We start from the raw sequence: 15,134 nt of genomic DNA, 5'->3' as shown, positions 1-15,134 counted from the left end.
TGCATCTATTCACACCTACAAAATTATATGATGAAGTCACTGTTCATCTGAAATTGCAGTTTTAGAACAAAAAATGGGAGCCAGACTGAAGTAAACAGACTGTGTCGACTGCTGACATACACAAAATTGAAGACCCTTTATGCTTGTAATGAATTAATTTAGTGCAGGGAAGTAAAGTACAATTTAAAAAAGCACAGTATGCCATTTTGCAGGCCCTCTGAGGCTGGAGGTTAACAGACATGTTCTGAGGGATAGTACATGTGTACCTTTTCTCAGTGCTGAGCCTCCTCCCTGTCTGCTTTCCCTGCAGCTGTTTGACCGGGAGCTGTGCATCAAGCAGCTGCGCTACTCGGGGATGATGGAGACCATCCAGATCAGGAAGGCCGGGTACCCCGTCCGCTACAGCTTTGAGGAGTTCTTTGAGAGATACAGATTTCTTCTGCCATGGTCTCTGCGACAAAAGGTGTGCAAGCAAAAACATGGTGTAAGGCTAATCTAACTTTTCCTTATGAGGCTTTAGTCTTTCCCACAGAAGAAAGTTCTTGAATTACTGCTGGCAGAGTTGAGGGAGCTGTCAGCACAGGAGAAGTCATCATAGGAACTGTTATCACAGTAATTATAGCTGAATTGTTAAATACTCCCTTCAACCTTAGCTGAAAACAGAGTTGCTTTGAGGTCCAGCTGTCCTTGGCCTGCTTCTCAAAGACATCCCAGATACCTTCCCCATTCCCATTGCCCTCAGGTGGTTTTTTACTGTGATCACACAATTCTCAGGTCTCTGATGTCCTCCTCACACCTTGATTCTGGAATCTTTAGTCAGGCAATCACATCCCTCCTCTTGCTGACCATTTGATCTGAACCACTTTCATTCATGGTACTGCCAGCCCAGAGGTCTGCAAGACCTCATCTGTTTCTGCTCTTCACCCTTTGGAATGCAGGCCAGTAGATCCCTGCTGTGTTTCACTTGCTGTGTTTCACAGCCAAGCCCTAACATCATGATGCTTTTGCACATCAGCTGAAGAATGATACTCGACAGAGCTGCATCAGCATCTCCCAAGCAGTGCTGGGCAAGGATGAAAGCTGGCAAGTTGGAAGGACCAAGATTTTCCTTAAAGTAAGTAAAAAGGACAGTTTATTGTCTTTCCTCATGAAAAACTGGATACTTCACAGTACAGCTTAGCCTGCTTGTGCAAGAGTGGCAACCAAGGAGGACCAAGGGTTGTCTTACAAACTCTCTCTTGAATCTGAGGGTGGGTCTTTGTTCTTGAAAGCCAGATAATTCAATGGAGAGGGTTTGGTGCAGGAGAGGCTGATCCTGTTCCTGTGCTACAGCACTGCAGCTGAAACAGCACAGTGCAATGTGACAGAGCATAAAAAAGGACAGGATACCAGTGCACTGTTGCAGAGGACCACCTTGCCTGTAGCATACCCCCAAGAAAACAGTCTTGCTGCAGGCAGACTCTTGCTTGTTTATGGCTATAGCTAGACCAAGTCTGGTCAGGTGGTGTGCACTCTTCCTACTGCAGTACCATAAATACATTTTAGTCACATTATGCTACATAATGCTGATTTGGGGTCTCTTTCAGACCATGTGTCTCATTTCCAGAGGTTTTAAGTGAGTCTGCTAAGCTGGCATATCCACACTTTCTTTTAACAGGATCATCATGACACTGTATTGGAGCTGCAACTCCAAAATGTACTCACAGATAAGGTTCTTCTTATCCAGAAGGTGATGAGAGGATTAAAGGACAGGTAAGTGACCTTACAGAAGGGAATTTGTGTTATTTTGAAGTAGCTAATCTTTGTGGTGCAGCTTACACACTTTGTGCAGCATTTTTGAGTATGAAATGTATCAGGCTATACCTTCCACCAGCCCTAAATTACATGCACATCATGTAATAATGCACAGTGTATCTATGCAGATGTTGGATAAAGATTTGTTTTGGGTCAGTTTTGTTATTTTCGTGATGTTTTTCAAAATGCAGGGCTGTGGCATGTATTTAAAGGAAGGTTTGAAAGGAGGACTTGCTCTTAATATTTTTAGTAAACAGTAGACATCTGGAAAGCAGGAAATCCCCATGGAATCTGCACCCTTCTCAGAGCTACAAAAATTCTCTTAGTTAGATTGCTTCTTGGATACAAGATGTTGACAAGAATCAGATGGAAACTAACTAGTCTTCCTCTTTGCCAAAGATGCCTAAGTCTTGCATTGTGTCTGGTTTAGTTTGAACTATCTTCAGAAGTGAAATTTAGTCACTGTCAAATAGATGTCTGTCCTCATTAAATGCTTTACATCATGATTTGTACTCATCGATCTTGTAACCCCTCAACCAGAACCATGATATAGGACTGAGTCTTGGTTTGGTTTAGAAATACCCTTGACCATAATGAAGGAAGAACTAAAAAATATGACACAAATGCCCCAAAACTTCCCTCTTTTCTTTTCAGACTCTGCCTGCTATCCAACAAAGTATCCAAACTAAAAGCCTCACCTTACTTTTACTTTTAATCCACCAGAGCTAGGTGCTGCCTTTTTGAGCTGCAGTGTGACAGTTTGTACCATCTTGAGGTTCATCTTGCTCAGACGGGCTCCTCATCCTGGCAGCAAAACAGAGAGAAAGAGGTTACTAGATGGGAAAGTTAACTTGTACAGTCTTGATGTGAGGGGTTTTCAGTTCTTACAGAGCTCTCTGACCGCAGCAATTAATTTGGTCTGTAATTGCTATGAGTATTTTTGCAGCAAATAAGGCTGACATCAGACTGTGGACTCCCCTGAAAGGGGAAAAAAAGCCACCTTATTCTCTACTACTATCATAAGAAGCAACAGAGATAACCTGTTGTTTGTCACCTCCCATGTGTGTGTGCTTAGGAAGCAGTTCCTGAAACAGAGGAGGTCTGCTGTAGCCATTCAGTCAGCCTGGAGAGGCTACTGCTGCCGGAAGGAGTTCAGAATGGTAAGGTGAAGGTGCATCAATGAATTTATATTTGTGTGTGTGTGTTTATATATAGTGTCCTGCCAGACTGAGTGGAGTATTAGGAATGAAGATATTCTCAACTGAAGGGAGAATAGATGACAGGGTGTAAAGGAGGGTATAAAGTCCAAGGAGGGCTCTGGGACCTCTCAGGGCTTGCTGAACCTGTGACATTTCTGCTTTTTGATGAAATAGGACCCAACTCACCTTCAGCAGGCCTAGATCCAGAGACCTGACATATAAGTGGTCCCACGCTTCTAATAATCAGAACCACAAGCCTAGCCTTTGTGCATCATCACCATGCTATGAGCAAAGTGTCTTCCACAACTGCTGCAGGAAAACTGGGAATTTGTAAAAAATTACCAGAAAAGTCATATCAATCTCACATTATCAAGAATTTTGCCAGGGGAGATTCAGATTCAGATTAGATATTAAGAAAAAAAACTCACTGAAAGAGTGGTCAGGCTCTGGAATAAATTGCCCAGAGTGATGGTGGAGTCACCATGTTGGGACATGTTGAAGAGGTATCTGAATGTGGCACCTGTGGCTGTAGTTTAGGGGTAGTTATGATGGTGCTGGATTGACAATTAGACTAGATAATTTTGAAGGTCGCTTCCAACCTTAATGATTCTGTGTGCAAAATATTGACTGTTTTCTATAAATGGTGCATTTTCTGGGTGAGGAAAACTGGGGGTGCTCACAGATTATGTATTTGTGTGGTAGGGATTATTATTATGATTATTATATTCCATACATCCCATTTGAGATCGGAAGGAGGAGAAACTGCCAGTTTCAGTCAGAAACATTCTATATTCTGCATCAGTGATGCAATTCCTGTCTGATTGCTTGTTTCCATTCACCTGCCTTCATTTCTGCTAGTCATAACCCCAGGCTACCACTTTCTGGAGCCACTCCTAGAACAGATCCCCCAAATAAGTCTATACACTAGTTTTAAAGGCCTATTACTGGTAGAAAACAAAGCATAATGGGTAATATTACATTAGCCACTTCCAGTGTCTTTATCCAGTCACCAAATTTTGTTGTCTTCTACTCATCCCACCTTACATCCCAACTCGTCTTGATGGTTTGGAACCATAATTGTTGGAAGCCCAAACATCTCTCTGCCTGTCTTAGATGGCTCAAGCCCCTGCCAAGGGGCTCAGAGACCTTGGCACAAAGCCCAAGACACCTGTGAGTTTGATTTTGACCCATGAAGCAAATTACCACCTTTATATGAAGAATTACAAGTCAAGAGAGCTTAAATAGAATAATAGTTAGTTTGTCACAAGGTGAAAAATAGATTTTTGGAGTTTTTAGAATAGGGGTTCAGAAAGCAAGATAGAAGAATCTAAGCATGCCCAGTCTTTCCCTTCTTCTTCTTCTTGGCCTGCATCTTCTGCTGTGGTAGTAGCACTTTTAGATTAGTTTAAGGTAGAACTCACTGTCTAACATAAGTGATAAGTATTAAGAAGTTGTTATAAGTAATGTACATGCAGTTTTTAGTATAAAAAGATAACACCACCCCAAGGCAGTCAGTGTGCCCCAACCTGACCTGCCAGACAGACCTCGGTGGGTCAGAGAAAGAATGTTCTAGATAAGAAATAATAAACAACCTTGAGAACGAGAACAGAAGAATCCTGACTCCTCCTTCAACTGCTGGGCTGGGAAAAAGAGACTTGTACATATCTCAGAGTCACTGTGACCAGCAGAGATTCTGAGCCACGATTCCTTTTCTCTCTGCCCCGCAGGCGCTGCTGGGCTTCGGGCGGCTGCAGGCGCTGTACCGGGGCCGGCAGCTGGCCCAGCGCTACGAGGCCACGCGCGCACGGATCGTGGCGTTCCAGGCGCGGTGCCGCGGGTTCCTGCTGCGCCAGAGCCTGGCACGGCAGCACAGAGCTGCACGCGTCATACAGGCCCATGCCAGGGGCATGCTCGCTCGCCACACCTTCCAGAGGATGAAGAGGGAGGTAATGCTCACAGATGCCTAGTGAACACGTTGTTTCTATGAAATCCAATAGAGATTTTATCACCAGCAAGTGTCGCCTTAACATAGCATTGGGTGTGGATATTCATTTTGGGGTATTTTAATTTGATCTCTTGCCAAGTACAAAAGCAGAGTGTTAAGCAGACTGATCTTGTTTACATTTGCTTTATGTGATAGTTATTATGGATCAAAACTTCATTGATACAGCTGCAGTGGCTGCGACAGAAGGGAGAAAAGATAAGATCTGTGTTATCAGCCAGTCCTGCAAGGGGACATCAATTTCTACAGCAGGGTGGCACTCAGGGAACCATTCAGAAGGGAATCCCAATACAGTGTGTCTTGGAAGGTGCTACCCTTGGCAGTCCATAGCACAGGATCCTTTCTGTACTAATGCTGTACAAACAGGACTAAGCCAGTTTGCAGATTTCTGCCTACGGGCTGTTCCCTAAAATGTCAAATCTTGAACTAAGCCTCTGCTGGGACAAAGTCCTGCTATGGACAGTTTGTTAAAGGCAGAAGGGAGTTGCCTCAGCAGTTGTACAAAAGTCACAGAATTCTCCTGTTGTCCACAGAACAAGCTGGAAGCCAGGAATATCCAAGTCCTGGGACCATTGAAAGGAAGGGAAGAAGCTATGAGACTACAAAAGGTAGTTATGCTGGGGGAGGAACACTGGCCAGCATTACCCAGCTCACACCTGTGGACTCGCTCAAACCTCTGAGCACTGCTATATTTAAAGAAAGATAAGACATAGTTGTAACCCTATTTGTAACGATGCTTTGAAAATATAACAAGGCAAACACACACACATTTCTGATTGCAGCATAAGGGGGCACTTTAGCCAAATATGTCCAATGCTATTACAAGTCTCCCGACACAAAACATTTTAAAATTTTAAAAACTGTGAGGTTTTCTGTTAGAAATTCTGTGCTTTTCCTGTATTATCTCTTGTTGATTAAATTCTTATTTGAATTGCAAAATCATTATCATAAAGGCAGCTGTAAGAGCAGGGCCCTGCTGCTCATGGGCCAAGTCTTTGTGACTGCTTGACACAAGCAACATTTGACTTCCTGTTTCAACCCTGCTGGCAGAGCTGGACCTCACAATCACACACCTTTGTAGAAGTGTTTCATCTTCATACCCCTTCACTGTAGCAGAATGATGTTCATTCACGATGTTCATGTTCAAATCATGCCTATTTCTGTGTTTAAAGGAGCACCTGCCAACTCAGGAGAGAGAGGAGGCAGAAGCAAGACAAGGGAGGAACGTGCTTGGCAATAAACCAACAAATCATGATGTTATCAGCGACCAAGAAATGGTGGACAAAATTTTTGGGTTTTTACCTTCTATGATTGGAGGCCAAGAAGGACAGGCTCCTCTGGGTTTTGAGGTATTGAGCTGCAGACTGGTAATGGGTCATGTTTATCCCTTGTGTAAGCCCATTGATTGCTGGAATTCCATCAGTGGTCAGTTCTGTTTAGTGAACTTCTGTACAGTGAAAAAATCCCCCAAATTATTCATCCAGTCACTAAAGCATCTCTTGCAGAGGTGAGTTCCCAAAAGTTTTTGGTCACATGCAGTTTAGGGACTATATAGCTTCAAACTTTGCATTTGTTTCTTTGGCCCACCCTCTGCATTTTGGCACCAATTTTATGCTCTGCTGACAGTGCTCTCAGTGATTTTCTAACTGAAACAAGCTGAAAGTTCATGACCCAAGTTATATCATATTCTTACAGGCAAAATCTGTGATATACTTGTCCTGATAGCTGTGGAGGTTGGAATTTTGTAAGAAGAGGTGGGCAGAATAGAATGGTATGGATAAGTACAGGATGTGAACAGTAACACCTGTATTTTCTATCAGCAATATTCTTGCTGAGGACCAAGACAGGAAGACCACATGGAATGGATGCATCTCAGAAGGACAAGCTCTGAGTCCAAATAATCTGTTGGTAGCAACTGTAAATGCCTTTGGGATTAGCTGGAAAGGCAAATTCTGGAAGACCTATGGCCAAGGGGAAAAAGAAAAGCAGAACTAAACATAAGCATATCAGAGTTCAGTAAAAGAAAATATGCTTCTTCCTCATGTTCTGCACAGGACTTGGAAACAAAGCCTAACAAGCTGGAGGAAGTGGACCTGGACATGGTTCCCATGAGTGTGGAGCTAGAAGAGGAAGCACAGGGTTTGGAAGAGTACACCTTCCCCAAGTTTGCAGCTACTTATTTCCAGGGCTCTTCCACACACACACACATCCGGAGGCAGCTGCGGCACCCGCTGCTCTACCACGATGACGAGGACAACGTCCTGGTATCTGGCTCCTTGTTGTTCATGTTGAACCTGCTCTCTCCACAGCCCTGGCTTTACAGGTCCCATCATCCCTGGATCCTGGCTCTGGCACAGCCCTGGGAACCAGAGACTCCAGAGCCAAGGAGATAGTCCTGAGCCATGGTATTGAAAGCAGCAGTTCCCATCAGCATTTTTGGCAATTTGCTGGCAGACACTTGACACAAACACCCGCCCAATGCAGGATCTCTGGTCACCTTTGTTCTTGCCCAAAGAGGGAACTCAGGGGTGTGTTTTGACTTCTCCAGACACCCTTTGGGGATAAAAATGGACTGGAGAGAAGAAGAATGAGAGCTAGTCTCTGCACTTGTTAGGGTTGCTGGTCTGTGAGATAGGACAGAAGGGGTAGGGCCAGGCCTCTAATATGCTACTGAACCAGAGGGGGATTGAGGAGGGTGTTTTCCTTAATTTTAAGCAGCCTGGCAGAATGGAGGACCCCATGCATCAAGAACTTTGCTGTTACTTGGCTTTCTAGTTCTGGGCATGAAGGGTCCACTCCACTGCTTATCTGTCTAGGTCAGCAGATGCAGAGTGCAGTTCAGCCAAGGCTTCAGCACCTCCCTCCACCCACAACACACCTCCAGGGTGTCAGGAAAGGGAATGGTGAGGCTCAGCAATCACAGAAGAAATCTGACCTTTCCACCAGTGCTGTACCCTCTTCCATTAGCAGGAAAGTTTTGTGTGTTGCTGTCTTGTTGTTTGTTATGAAACTAAACTCTTCATGTAGGTAGCCAGAGGAAATGGGAATTTTAACAATTTGGACTGGGTAAAGGAAGAAAATGCTCTTAATCTAAACAGGCAGAAATGGCATGGAGCCATTGGTCCTGTTGGCACTGTCTGACTGTGCTTTCTGCTCTTATAGGCTTCTCTAGCTGTGTGGGTGATCATCCTGAGGTTCATGGGGGACCTGCCAGAGCCAGCAATGTTTGCCAAGAGTGCCACCACCAAGAGCAGTTCCGTGATGACACAGATATATGACACACTTGGCAGGAAAAACCAGGTCCAGTTGAAGAATGACAGCCCAAATATGGTGAGACAAGCAGACTATGTTTGTGTTTTCATTTGCTTTCCTTGGTTTCTGTGCTGTTATACCAAGAGTGAGAAAAGCAAAGAAACTCTTTCATGCTACTGTACTTGAAATGTCACAAGTGCAAAAGTCCTGGCAGGACACTGAGCTCTTTCTGGCAGGAGAAGAAAAAACAAAAACATCTTCACTTGAGCATCTTTCTGTCCTTAATGAATCATTCTTGCTGTGCATTAATCTGATTTCCTATAATGGTAATGTATATTGCAGAGAGAAGGCAGAAAGGATAACAAGATTTCTAAGGGGATTTCATCCCTGAAACTGAAACGGTCATCCAAGCTGACAGGGAAGGTAAGAGGTGGAAATAAATTACTTCCCTTTCTTCTTGCCTGAAACCCTGTCTTCACCTTCTGACAGATGTTATGTGAGCAACCTCCCAGCTGAGAACTTGTTTCCCTGCCAAGCCAGGGCAGCCCTTTGTGGGATATCTGGTGCAGAGCTCTTTGGACACAATTCCTGTGTGCACTGATGTCATCTGCTCTCTGGCAGAGAACACCAGGAGAGATTTATTACTGAGAATTGTTGGCTTTACAGAACAGCTTGCCCAGAGGCATGAGCAGACTGAGAACCATGTGCTGTACAGGACAGTACAAGACAGTTCTCTTAGCCAGAGACAGTGCTGTAACAGCACATTTAATGAGTTACCTTTAGAGGGAAGGGGGTAATATGGCCTGGTTCTCCTGCCCTGAGCAGGAAGAGTTTTAGCCAGTAAGATAAGGAAGGAATGTCTCTCATTCATGGCAGAGCTGCCTGCTAAGAGGGGAGGTTTCTAGAGCACTCTGGGGTTCTACTCTGTTTCTTTCAGGTGACAGAGCAGCTACGAACTGGAGAAGAGGCTTTCCAAGAGGACGTCTCGATCTCTCAGAGACCTATGTCCAACCTAGAAAAAGTACACTTCATTATTGGCAATGCAATTCTGCGTCCTGCCATCAGGTAAGAAATTTGTACCCCTTCCTAGGGCCAGGTGCCCATTGCATCAAGGAAATCCAGCATCCTTTTTCAACAGTCCTGGAGAATGACTCCCTTTACTGCCTTTTCTGGTACTTTCATGTTGCAGTTTAGGCCAGCTGCCTCCATGTATGGCTTTCTAAATACCCCACAGGTATGGAAAGGGGCAGAGCTCAGGGCTGTGACTCAATAACACTTGAAGGTGGAACACTGCCCTAGAATGAGGGAAAAGAGTCACTCAGAGGAGTAAGAAATATGGAGTTAATGTATACTAAGTGGATGAAAGGTTTCCCAACAGCCTCTTTTTGAGCACTCAAGCAATGTCCCTGAATCAGAGATGGTCAAAGATCTGGATTGCTGAGTGTATCAGACACTAAGGAGAAATCCTGACCACAAGTAGAGTGAGGCTGGACCTTAGGCCAAGCATGGTGTGAAGGATACATCAGAAGCTCGTTGATTCTGACCTGACTTCATGAATCCTCTCCTTTTTTATCCTAAGCACTTTTCTGTAACAAAGCCCAGCACAAACACTGGCTGTGCCTTGACCTCAGTCATGGGCTGCATTCCTCTCTCCACAGTCATTCTGTTTCAGTCAAGACACTCCCTAAAGCAGATTCTCTATTGGAAAAAATTGCATTCAATCCATATAGCATAATAGCCACAGGCTAAGTACCCATACCCTTGGTTTGTGTTTCATCACATATCCTATGAAGGAACAGAAAACTCATCCAACTTATGCCCTCTCACATCAGATTTGACAAATGTGTGTTCCAAGAGTCTAGAAAAAATTAAGATGATATTTTAATAACAGTTTTATTTCTATGCAGATTTTTGCATCTGTTTCCCTTAAGTCCTTGTTGCAGGTAAACTTGCATTTTCAGAAGCTTGCACTGAAGTGCGCCTTTCTCCACTTCTGTGCAAGATTCATTCCAAGTTTGTGTATAAATATAAATAAAAAATTAATATATGTAAATATATAAATATATACATATAAAATTAAGCAAGGTGTCTCCCATCCTCATCCCCAAATCCACCTACAAGCAGACAGACAAGAGCCATGAGCTACAACCCACATGCTGCAGAGAGCTCAGACCAAGTTACACATCTAGACTCTTGGACAGCAATGCCATTTCACAGCTGGATGACCCAGCAGTTGTTTTCCTGCACAGCCCTCTGCTTCTCTCTCTCTCTCTCTCCCTGCTGAAGTTAATTCAGCATGGGAATTGCACTTGAGTAAGAAGGGGTGGCAAAAGCCCCTAAGCATGCCTGGAGCCTTTTCCATAGCAAATCAATTTCCTGAGGTGCATTACAGGTGCTATCCTAGCTGTTGTGGTTGAACCTAGCTCAGATCTACCTCATCAAGCTGCAATCCTGCCAAGCTTGCAGTTGAATTGTAGCCAAAGAGTTCAGACAGCGAATTATCTGTTGTTCTCATGTTTCATTACAGAGATGAGATTTATTGCCAGATTTGCAAACAACTCACAGAAAACAGCAACAGGAGCAGCTATGCTCGTGGCTGGATCCTTCTGTCACTTTGCCTTGGCTGCTTTCCTCCTTCAGACACGTTTGTGAAGGTACACTGCTAACCCTTCCTACAGCAGCTCACACACCTCAGCTCAGCTGGTGTCTTGTGTATTTTGATGCTGACAGCCACATTAAATGTTTGACTTCCAGAGCAGCTGGTGCTGTGGTTTCAGCAGAAACTTTCTCATCACATACGCTTATCTGGGAATTTAAACAAATTATTGCTGCATTCATATTTAGTTTTTTCATTACACATCATAGAGTCTGGATTCTGTTGTTCATCACAGTTCTCATTTTAGATCTATAATCTGCAAGGGATCTGGCAAATTTTAACTCCTCCAATTCTGCCTTTACAGCCAAAGACAACTAAAAGATGTCTCCAGTTACAACCCTTGTCATTAAATATATTCAGGAGGCCAGTACAAAATCACACCCCCAAGTTTTATCAGTCCTTATCCTGTATCTCTAAGCCCTAAAAAGTCCAACAGATACTTGGACTTTTTAATTATTTATTAATTTCCAAGTTTAAATGGAGGATAAATCCACTTCATCACAGGATAAAAACTCAATCTGTGTCTCCAACTTGACATCAGGCTTCCTCCTAGATCTGAGAGCAAACAGGATCCATGGGTGTGCATGAAACTTCACCCTTGCTTTATTAACACCCCAGTTCAAATAATCAATCTAATCATACATGTTGCTAAATGGGCACTACTTGGAACAAACCAGTCACAAGTCATAGGCATATTTTGACACCAGTCTTCATCCAAAGACTTGGAAGCATGCAGAATTCATGAAAGACACGACCATGCCCTACCTCTAGGAATATTTTTAATCATTAAAATAACCAGGTGAATGAGGCATGCTTGCACTAAATACAGATACATAAATACAAGTCCTTGCCATCCAAGAGCCATACAGACTCCAAAAGCTCAGTTTATCCCATTCATCTCTTCAAATGTCCCATCTTAATCATGGATTTCAGTTGATATTGCCAGAGAACTTGGTAGAACTAAAAGTATCAATCATCATTAGACCTAATCTGCCATTAGCCCTCTTCCCAGCTCTTCCATTTGTACAGCATGTCATAAAACTTCAGGCTCTTGGGTTGAAAACACTAACTCTTGCTCTAACCTAACCATAAGAACAAAGTCTCCACTACTCATGTAGTTAAACATAGTGGAGAGACTAACACAAATCTTCTCTCCCTTTGGACTGAAAGTTCTGAAGAAAGAATGAAAACTAAGTGTCTCAAGCCTCCTTTTTGAAGACATTAATTCCAACCCTAATCTTTAATATTTTCTGGTGAACTGAAAGCTAATGGGTCATTGAAATCTACTGTATCAGCTGCAGAAGGTTTTTAATGTTTTCTGAGGATTATTGTTTCCTAACTCCCTCTCCTGCTCTGTGCTTGCAGTACCTGTTGAATTTCATCCACCATGGGCCCACGGGCTACGCTCCGTACTGTGCAGAGCGTCTGAGACGCACCTACAGCAACGGGGCCCGCACTGAACCTCCCAGCTGGCTGGAACTTCAGGTAGCAACTCCCTTTTGGCTTAATTATATTGATCTGGGACATTTTGTACTGGTTTTTCTAAGTGTACTGCTTACTTTGTTGTTATACTACATTCACTAGCCTGTAATAGCAGGAATGCCTAAATCAAATAATGGAAATCAATTGCACAAGGGGATTGAAGACCAGCCACCTTGGTCTGGGCAGCTTCTTGGATACACCTCTTCTGGCTATTCAGTTACCATAAATGCAGAAAAGTATGTAAGGAGCAGCAGATAATATGCAGGGAAGTACCTCCATCCACTCAGGAACCACAGGCCAGAAACAACCTCATGAGGAAAGCTCTTACTATCACTATTGGAAAGAACTGAGCTAAGGTTATGCTTTTAAAATGAAAGGAAGAAGGGAGTACGATGGTGCTATATTGTCCTCCACTTCCTTATTACTGTCACCCTAGTAATTAAATTTCACCCTAGTAATTAAAAATCACCCCCTTCTCCTTTCAAGACCTCAGTTCAATTCCTCCCTAAACCTCAGGAACCTTATTGCTTAGCACACATCTTCCTGGGCAATGTGCTTGTTGCAGGCCATCTCTCCACTGACGCATGTAAGGCTGTTCCCAAAAGTCATCAGGACAAGTATGGCTCATGAAAAGTCTATCAGTCAGCACTGTTATGTGATTCTCAGCTCTACTGAGCTGTGAGGAGGAGAAAACTTGAGTCCAGTGCTGCTCCAGGGATGTAATTTATATTTACAACTCACCATGCTTTGAAGAAACTATGTGGGTGTTGGTGATTCACTTAAAGATTGTTGACCAGGTTGTACAAGGTGCATAGCTCTTAGATCTAAAAGCTTACTTCATTCTTCAGAAGAAATTAAGGTTTGTCCATAAATTTTTTTTCTCATTTAACTCTGACTTACAGGCAACAAAGCAGAAGAAACCCATTATGTTTCATGTCACCCTGATGAATGGCCAAAGCATCACTGTCCCTGCAGACTCTGCTTCCACTGCCAAAGAGATCTGTCAGTTCATAGCAGATAAAATCAAACTGAAGGATATCTTTGGGTTTTCACTCTACATTGCTGTGTTTGATAAGGTAAAGTGTAGAAAAATAGAATGAAAGCTCCCTTCTCTTTCTGTGGAGTTGCTGCTGCCCATCCAGCCTCACCGAGGATTCCTAAATTCTGGAATGCCCTCAACCCAGTCCTGCACTGAAACCTAATCAGCTCTGAATCCCAGCTGGATCTCAAGACCTGATAATCCTATTCTGCCTTTCTGTTGGCCCATCATTCAGCAATTCTTGCTGCAGCCCTGTAAGGTTTCTGTTGCCACATAGCTGACCAGTAAAAATACATCCACTTACCCCATACAATTTGCATACGCATCTGCTTACTTTTTTGGAGTTTTTCTTGCAGTGAGGAGACCAGGAGCTTTGTGTTCCTGATCCTTTGGGCAGGCCCAGAGCAGGTTGGCAGTAAATGCTCCCTTCTCTTTCTGTGGAGTTGCTGCTGCCCACCCAGCCTCACTGAGGATTCCTGAATTCTGGAACTCCCTCAACCCAGTCCTGCACTGAAACCAAATCAGCTCTGAATCCCAGCTGGATCTCAAACCTGATAATCCTATTCTGCCTTTCTGTTGGCCCATCACTCAGCAATTCTTGCTGTAAGGTTTCCTTTGCCACATAGCTGACCCGTAAAAATACATCCACTTACCACATACAACTTGCCTATCTTTTGGCGTTTTCCTTGCAGTCAGGAGACAGGAGCTGTGTGTGAACTGTCGTTCAGGCAGGCTGGCAGTAAATGCAGTGTCCCTGTGTGGCAGGTGTGGTCGCTGGGCGGGGGCCGGGAGCACGTGCTGGACGCCATCTCGCAGTGCGAGCAGCTGGTGAAGGAGCGCGGCACGCACGAGCGCCACGCGCCCTGGCGCCTCTACTTCCGCAAGGAGATCTTCACGCCCTGGCACAGCTCCCGCCAGGATCCCGTCAGCACCGACCTCATCTACCACCAGGTCATCCGGGGCGTTCGCTTTGGAGAGTACCGCTGTGACAAGGTGGGGCTCCTCATTCAGCCCCCTGAAGAGACACAACTGGATTAGTGCTTCCCACGTTACAAAGCAGGAATGTGAACTGTTTGTAGTGTGTTAGGAAAATTAATCCACCAACACCTGAGGGTTGTGTTCAAAAAGGAGACAGAGGAGTCCTTTTACTTTATTCTAACAAAGGGAGAGGCCATGGGGCATTCCCCTGGGACCTCTCAGATTTTTGGAGGATGCAGCCTCCTTTTTATCCTGATTTCCTGGCCACATTTCCCTCTCTCTTTCCCCATTGGCTGAGGTACTTGAGAGGTACAGACTTCCCAATATGCCTGATACCAAAGATTTCCCTCTAACGCTCCCTTTGAATTTTTATTTCATATGGAATTTAGAGGTTTTCCTTCCCCATTGTTTCTTTCATCTTTCAATGTCTAATTTCATTTATCAGCAACCTAAACTTTATTTGTAAAAGCAAATATCTTTTCCCATTCATCAATCAGTGGAATCGTTCCCATTGTTTCTTTTATCCCCCAGTACTAGTTTCATCTACCAGCAGACCCACAGTTTGTTTGAAAAGACAAATCCACTATTCCTCTCAAGTGGATGTGAACAACCCTTCCCTTCTTAATGAACAATCCTTGTCCAGGTGATTGTGCCAGCTGTCGCACTGACAGTTTTAATGAATACTTTTCCCTTCCCTGCACCTTCCAGTTCAGTGAGAGCTTGGAAGCATGT

At 43.9% G+C, this 15,134-nt stretch overlaps 1 protein-coding gene across 2 annotated transcripts in view; it reads left to right on the top strand.

Moving 5' to 3' along the window:
- The window catches only part of MYO7B (myosin VIIB), a 46,793-nt gene that overhangs the window by 15,047 nt on the left and 16,612 nt on the right, over positions 1-15,134 (top strand). Inside the window, exons 16-30 of one of the 2 annotated variants that reach the window (XM_059479269.1) lie at positions 311-463; positions 1,016-1,114; positions 1,658-1,752; positions 2,870-2,954; positions 4,721-4,876; positions 5,529-5,603; positions 6,168-6,344; positions 7,050-7,259; positions 8,158-8,325; positions 8,590-8,670; positions 9,185-9,312; positions 10,775-10,901; positions 12,269-12,388; positions 13,288-13,461; positions 14,190-14,417. In XM_059479269.1, coding sequence (XP_059335252.1) covers positions 311-463; positions 1,016-1,114; positions 1,658-1,752; positions 2,870-2,954; positions 4,721-4,876; positions 5,529-5,603; positions 6,168-6,344; positions 7,050-7,259; positions 8,158-8,325; positions 8,590-8,670; positions 9,185-9,312; positions 10,775-10,901; positions 12,269-12,388; positions 13,288-13,461; positions 14,190-14,417 — 2,076 coding nt within the window. Of the gene's footprint in view, positions 1-310; positions 464-1,015; positions 1,115-1,657; positions 1,753-2,869; positions 2,955-4,720; positions 4,940-5,528; positions 5,604-6,167; positions 6,345-7,049; positions 7,260-8,157; positions 8,326-8,589; positions 8,671-9,184; positions 9,313-10,774; positions 10,902-12,268; positions 12,389-13,287; positions 13,462-14,189; positions 14,418-15,134 lie in introns of both variants that reach the window. The other variant, XM_059479268.1, reaches the window with a different exon arrangement.

Source organism: Ammospiza nelsoni, chromosome 10 (assembly GCF_027579445.1).
Source record: "Ammospiza nelsoni isolate bAmmNel1 chromosome 10, bAmmNel1.pri, whole genome shotgun sequence".
In the NCBI taxonomy this organism is placed as follows: domain Eukaryota; kingdom Metazoa; phylum Chordata; class Aves; order Passeriformes; family Passerellidae; genus Ammospiza; species Ammospiza nelsoni.
This window is presented reverse-complemented; position numbering and strand designations above follow the sequence as displayed.